The sequence below is a fragment of the Octopus bimaculoides genome, chromosome 20 (assembly GCF_046866305.1).
Source record: "Octopus bimaculoides isolate indiv1 chromosome 20, ASM4686630v1, whole genome shotgun sequence".
Taxonomy (NCBI): Eukaryota; Metazoa; Mollusca; class Cephalopoda; order Octopoda; family Octopodidae; genus Octopus; species Octopus bimaculoides.
In genome coordinates this window covers 11,659,311-11,666,810 of record NC_142947.1, presented here as the reverse complement: position 1 = coordinate 11,666,810, position 7,500 = coordinate 11,659,311, and the positions used below count along the sequence as shown (strand labels likewise).

The 7,500-nt window shown below is 37.5% G+C and overlaps 1 protein-coding gene across 1 annotated transcript in view; it reads right to left on the bottom strand.

The window, feature by feature from the left end:
• Positions 1-3,847: 3,847 nt before the first annotated feature.
• Positions 3,848-7,500, bottom strand: part of LOC106880562 (uncharacterized) — a 55,888-nt gene continuing 52,235 nt past the window's right edge. Inside the window, exon 3 of the mRNA XM_089338022.1 lies at positions 3,848-6,184. Coding sequence (XP_089194148.1) covers positions 3,983-6,052 — 2,070 coding nt within the window. The 5' untranslated portion in view covers positions 6,053-6,184 and the 3' untranslated portion in view covers positions 3,848-3,982. The remainder of the gene's footprint in view (positions 6,185-7,500) is intronic.

Genomic DNA, 7,500 nt, shown 5'->3' with positions numbered 1-7,500 from the left:
TGCCGCCCCTTATATTAAGTAGTTTCTCTTGTATAATAATAATATATTATATTACTTATTTCTAGTAAATTGAGGAGAAAAGTGTTTAGTCGATAACGTTACTAGTACTCTATGTTATCGAGTTCGGGAGGGGGAGTTGATGAAAGGCAGAGCTGATTGCAACAGACTATAAATTTAACTTCTGGCTATGGATGCAAAGAGCTTCAAAAAAAAAAAAAAATTAGCGCCAGGCATTTTGTACGACGCACTAACGTTCCTGCCAAATCATTGATCCGTATAACTGATCTCATCTAACATAATAAGTTTAACACATAAAGCGCGACGGGCCACGATCGTAGCCGTCGGGAAACAGGTCGACAGGCCACTACCGTGGCCGTGAGGCACAAGTCGACAGGCCACGATCTTGGCCCAGATAGATGCATTTAATTTATGGGCGTTTGTTGGGGTCTAATGTCACCCAAACGCTCCGATACCCCCAGAATGCAAGAGGACTAATAGTTCAACTAATGACTTTTCAGATGATGTAAAACTTGCCACCATTATATACTAAGAAGATATTTTAACTATTTCTTTTGTTTTTTATGTGTGCATGGTAGTCTCATTTTCATAAAATGTGCTCAGCAGTCCATGCTATGTAAGTGCAAATCCCAGCGCCTTATGGGGTAAGGACAAAAATTCCATTGGGTTTCTTAGCTGGCAAAACTGACTCGAGTTCTTGACTCGTACTTTATTTCATCGACTCCAAAAAGATGAAAGGTAAATTTGACCTCGACCGGATTTGAACTTAAATCGTAAGGATCGGGAACACATGCTGCAAGAAGAAGGCCTTTCATCTAACGCTAACGCAATGGTTCTCAATCGGGGTCCATATAAGGTTTTATTGGTAAAATTTACGTGCAATAAATTACTTCTACTTCTACAATACACAAAGGATTTCAACATATTTTTGATTCAGTTCTATATTTAAGAGATGAGGAATTATGTACATTATTTACAATTGACGGATATTTGTCCTCATCTTGTTTATTGTTAATACAACGTTTCGGCTGATGTACCTTCCAGCTTTCATCAGGTGTCTTGTGGAAATTTTGAACCTGGGCTCTTATGTTTAAATCGATTACATCGACCCCAGTGCGTAACTTGTACTTAATTTATCGACCCCCGAAAGGATGAAAGGCAAAGTCGACCTCAGCGGAATTTGAACTCAGAACGTAACGGCAGACGAAATACCGCTAAGCATTTCGCCCGGTGTGCTAACGTTTCTTATTTCTTTATTGCCTACAAGGGGCTAAACATAGAGGGAATAAACATGGACAGACAAAGGGATTAAGTTGATTACATCGACCCCAGTGCGTAACTGGTACTTAATTTATCGACCCCGAAAGAATGAAAGGCAAAGTCGACCTCGGCGGAATTTGAACTCAGAACGTAACGGCAGACGAAATACCGCTAAGCATTTCGCCCGGCGTGCTAATGTTTCTGCCAGCGTGTCACGTTAACAACAACAACAATGAAATAATAATAATTTTGTTACTATAGTCACAAGACCTGAAATTTGTGGGTGGGGTCTAGTACATTATATCCAACCCTTGTGCTTCACTGGTATTTAACTTATTGACCCTGAAAGGATCAAAAGTCAAAGATGACCACAGCGGAATTTGAACTCAGAATGTAAGAACGGACGAAATGCCGCTAAGCATTTCGTCCAGCATGCTAACGATTCTGCCAGCTCGCCGCCTTAATAATAATAATAATAATAATAATAATAGTTCAAGAGCAAGGACAAACATAAACAATAAGCATAAATAATAATTGTAATAGCAACAACAAAAATAAGTATAAATAAGAAAAATGATGAGCAATAATTAATATTTTAACGGTCGTAATTACACAGGGTCAAAAAGAAGAATATTAAAACTTACACACACAAACACGCACACACATACACACACACACTCTCTCTCTCTCTCTCACACACAAATAGAAACACATACACTCGCACATGCACTCACACGCGCACACACACATACACTCACAGACACACATAACATTCACACAAACACACACACTCACAGACACGCATATACACACATGCACAACAATGAATATGATGTTAATGATGTCTGTGATAATGATGAGCACTGATATGCTTTCACAGGGTATCAAATTGACATGGGCGTGTATGCGCGCGTGTATGTGTGTGAGTGTGTGTGTCTGCGTATGAGAGAGAGAGAGAGAGAGAACGAGAGAATATGTGCGTGTGTACGTTTGGGCTTTTCTACGTATTTTTTTAAAGTGTTATGCTGCTTCCGTGATGTATGTGTATGTATGTATGTATGTTTATACATACATATATATATATATATATATATTGTGTGTGTGTGTGTGTGTGTGTGTGTACGCGTGCGCGGGCATGTGCTTGCGTATGTTTGTGGGCGCTTGCACGTGTATGTGCAGGTGATGTATGTACACAACTTTAAAATGTATATATATATAAGTAGTACTGGGGCCGATTTATTCGTCTAAACTCATTCAAGGTAATGCTCCAGCATGGCCTCAGACCGGTGGCTGAAACAAGTTTAGAAGATAAAAAAAGTAAAAACATTCGGAAGTGATAATTACTAAAACAGAATTTAACTCTCTACTTTCACTTTCAACACTTGTTGAACATAATAACAACGATGATGAAAATGGTAGTGATTTTCACGTGGTCTTTCACCTCACCTTACTCTTCCTTCTCTCTCTCTCTCTCTCTCTCTCTCTCTCTCTCTCTCTCTCTATCTCTCTCTCCCTCTCCCCGCTCTCTCTTTCACTCTGTTCTTTCATTTTTCCGCATTCTCTCTATGCAAGAAGTGTGCTGTTTGCTGAACAAAGAATAAAACGCTGGAACAACAAATTTGTTTGTTTGTTTATCATGTTTTTATCAATTTTTTAACCAACAAAGACAATGAAACTTGATAAACGAGCATATATAACCGTTTCTGTTTTGTTTCTTTTTTTTGTTTTAGTTGTTTCGTTTTGTTTTTCCCTTCGTAATATGGTGTCTTTAAAACATATATATATACTATATATATATATGTAGTACATATCTATACATAGTACATATATAGAACATATATGTATATATATATAGTACGTATATATATACATACATATATATTACATATATACATATATATATATATTTACTATAATATAATCCAGTGTTTATCGTTCTTATAATCTTTAATTTTTAAAATTTTTAATGTTTTCCTCTTGCATTTTGTGTGTCGTATTTAGCTGTCTGTCTTTCATGCTCAAATCTCGCTTCGTCTTTTAACTGTTTTTTTTTTTTACTTACTTCTTTTTTCTTTTTAAATCTTACTTACGTTCCACCATCTTTTTATTTTTCTCAATCACATCCTTTCCATACATATTTTCATTCTAGCTAACTCTCTAATGTACATTATTAAATTTTTTTTTACACACACATACACACACGCACGCACATATATTTATATACATACAGCCACACAAATATATATATATATATATATACACATATAAATATATACACATAAACGCAAATATATATATATACACACATAAACATATATACATATATATATACTTGTATATATCATATATATATATATATATATATATATATATACGTATATATACACACGTATAAACATATATACATATAAATATATACATGCAAATTTATATATATATACACATACGTATGCATATATACATATACATATATCTACATATACGCATATATATATATATATATATATATACACATATATAAATATATATATATATATATATACATATATACATACGTTTATACACACACACACACATATATATATATATATATATATATACACACACATATATATATATATTATTTATATGTATATATATCTTGAAATTCATTTACTCACACAAGCAACCAAGTATTTTTTTCTTTTGTGTATTTTTTTTACCTTTAAAATTTTCCCCCGCAGTCGTAGGTATAGGGTGTCGGCGTTTTATAGGGGGTTCGGAATGCAGCTGCGAGCTGGCAGCTCGCTGCCGTGGCAGATTGGTTCTGACTCTGCGAGGCAGATAGAAGGCGTTGTGATTCGAACATGTCTCTCATGTTTCCAAAGGGGGACGTCGTAAAATCCGAGCTGTGGTGATTCAGTTCAGACGGTGGGGGTACGTACCACGAATTCGCTCTGGCGTATGATTGGGTATTGGAGAACATACTGTGTGTAAGCCCGTTGGCAGTTTGTGTGAGGGCCGACGTGTGGGGGATTGACGGGTTCATCAAATCGTGATCGCTTACAGATTGTCCCGTTGCAATGTTCATTGACTGACCACCGTTGGGTGAAAACACAGACTGACCACTGCAATGGTAATTGTAACCGCTGTTAGCCGCCGCCGCTGCTGCTGCTGCTGCCGCTGCGGCCGCCGCTGCCGCCGTTTGGGAACACGAGGTATTTCGGTAAATGTCTGCCGCTGTGGCTGAACTGGATCCCGTTGAAGACCGTGACGATGCATACGGTAATATCTGAGGGGACACCAAGGGTGGAGGTCGGCTGTTGACGTAATTGGACGAGGCGGCAGCAGCTGCTGCAGCCGCAGCAACTGCAGCAGCGGAGGACATATCACAAGAGGTTGTGTGGGGAACAGTCATTAGGTTTTCTACAGAGAAACTGCTTGACGTTGTGATCTCCATATTGATAGGATCGGTTGGGATAGGTAAAGTGTTGGGGTTCGAATGCAAGCGAGACGACGACACAACCAAACCACAATCATTGCGTGGTGAATCCATAGGTTCTAATTTAGGCGTAGTCATTGACGTGGTAGAAGCTACATCAACAGCGCCACCGCCTGTTACCGTACCGTTGCATATAACGTTAGTATTTCCTGCCAAAGAACTCGCACCTCCAGAACCTGGAGGTGATGCGTTCGGTGTTGTCTTCCGATCTTCATTACCTGCACTGTGGTTATTTTCATTTGATGCCACACGTTTGCTACTACTACTACTACTATTGTTGTTACTGTTGCTACTGCTACTGCCGGTGTTATTATTACTTCCGCTGTTACCATTGCTACTACTATTGTTACTGTTACCGCTGTGATGATGATGATGTTGATGATGGTTCTGTTGTTGATGGTGCTGTTGCTGTTGTTGTTGTTGTTGTTGTTGTTGTTGTTGGCTATGGTGATGATGGTGGTGGTGATGATGGTGGCTGCTGTTGTGTTGGCCATGTGGATGATGATCGTGGTGCGGTTGTGAATGATGATCTGGGGAAGAACTTTCGTTCAAAGACGAGTTTTGAGATTCGGCACAGTTGACCTCCGATGGATCGTCACCGGTACCACTGTGCCCAGTAACACCAACACTGGTTACGCCTCCAGCTGGACCGGCACCGACACCGGAATTTCCGATCATCAAAGAAGAAGAAGTTTTGTCGCGTTCCTTCTGCAGTTCTATGGCCAGTTGCTTTTCACGTTCTTCGCGTTCTTTGATGGCGTCTTTCTTTTTAAATCGTTTTCTCCTGCGTAAGTAGCTTCCATTATCAAACATATTATAACTGTCTGGGTCGAGAGTCCAATAGCTCCCTTTGCCCGGCTTTTTATCATCCCGTGCTACTTTTATAAAACATTCATTGAGGGACAAATTATGACGAATACTGTTCTGCCAGCCCTGTTTGTTTTCACGGTAGAATGGGAAGCGTTCCATAATAAACTGGTAAATTCCATTCAGCGTTATTTTCTTATCGGGTTGGCTTTTAATGGCCATAGCTATTAGGGCTATATAACTATAGGGCGGTTTCACCATATCTTTGGCACCATGGTGAGCCGGCGCATAAGGGCTGGCGTATATAGAAGGCCCTCGACTCATTGTCCCGTATTGATCGTGACCATACATCGCCATGCCACCCATAGGCATACCAGCATACGCTCCATGTCGGTAGTAGTTTTGGTCTCCGAACAGTGTTGGCACCATGCTTAGACTCGGTCCGTTTGTGGTTGGATATCTTGGTTGAAGTGTGTTTGATTGCATGGCTCATAACGTTCAAAACTAAATTGCAATTATAAAGAAGAAATTGTCCGCATTGAAATTTTCAAACTGACATTGGAATTTCGTTCGTTTTTCTTTGCTTTTCTTGTTAGCTTTCGTTCTTTAAATGTAAATCTGCAATGATATAAAAAAAAAAGAAAAGGAAAATATAGTTTAATGCTAAGACAAAGAAATATTTTCATTTGAAATATTATGTATTAATAACAGAATAACATATGAAATAGCAGAATTAAATTATATTAAATTACAGACTTAAACAGTAAATTTTAATTATGCTAAATACCAGAACAATACATATCAAGTAACAACACAATGAAATACAATTATATAAGTAACAATTATATATTGCTTTCAAATTTGGTACAAGGGTTAAGTCGATTGCATCGATTCCAGTACGCAACCGGTATTTATTTATTTTATCGACCCTGAGAGAATGAAATGTAAAGTCGACCTCGGTGGAGTTTGAACCCAGAACGTAGAGATGCACGAAATGCCGCTAAGTGTTTTGTCCGGCGTGCTAATGATTCTACCACTTCACCGCCTTAATAACAATTGTATTCGGTTTCAAATTTTTGGCACAAGGCCGGCCATTTCGGGTGGAGGGTAAGCTGATTACATTGATCACAGTGTTAAACGGGTACTTACTTTATCGACCCCGAAAGGATGAAAGGCAAGGTCGACCTCGGTGGAATTTGAACTCAGAACATAAATACGGATGAAATGCCGCTAAGCATTTTGTCCGGTGTGCCATTTCGCTATCTTAGTAACAATTATATTTATTAAGAAAAAAACAATAGAGCTATAATACTAAGCAACAATAATACCTTATATAACAATTAGATATTATGTAACAACACTGCTATAAGTGAAATGACTACACAGCTATATATGAAATGACAACGCAACTATATATTAAATAATAACCATATATGAAATAACCATGATATAGATATTTTTGTATAGTTCTATTTTTAACTATATATCAAATGTATATAAAACTTACAGCACATAAAACAGTTGAATTATATTAAACCACAACGGAACCATATAGGAAATAACATCAGTTCATTTAGTAACATACCTATGCATTATGTTACAGAAATGTATATTATACTAACAGAAATGCGTATTAAATAAAAGGCTGAAAATATAAACCAATATACATCGACAGGCTAAATTATACAAACATTATTTCGATTATATTGTAGTGAATGTGTGAATATCAAAAGTCGAGTGAAATTCGGTCATTTAGCAGGCAGAATGTATATATATATATATATGGGAGAATATACAAATAATAACAACTGACGAGGACAGGTGGTGTAAATAACAAAAGTATATATTAGTATGACGCTCGGGAATACGGAAAGTCTTTGACGTTTCGAGCTACGCTCTTCAACAGAAAGAATACGGAGACAATATATATATAT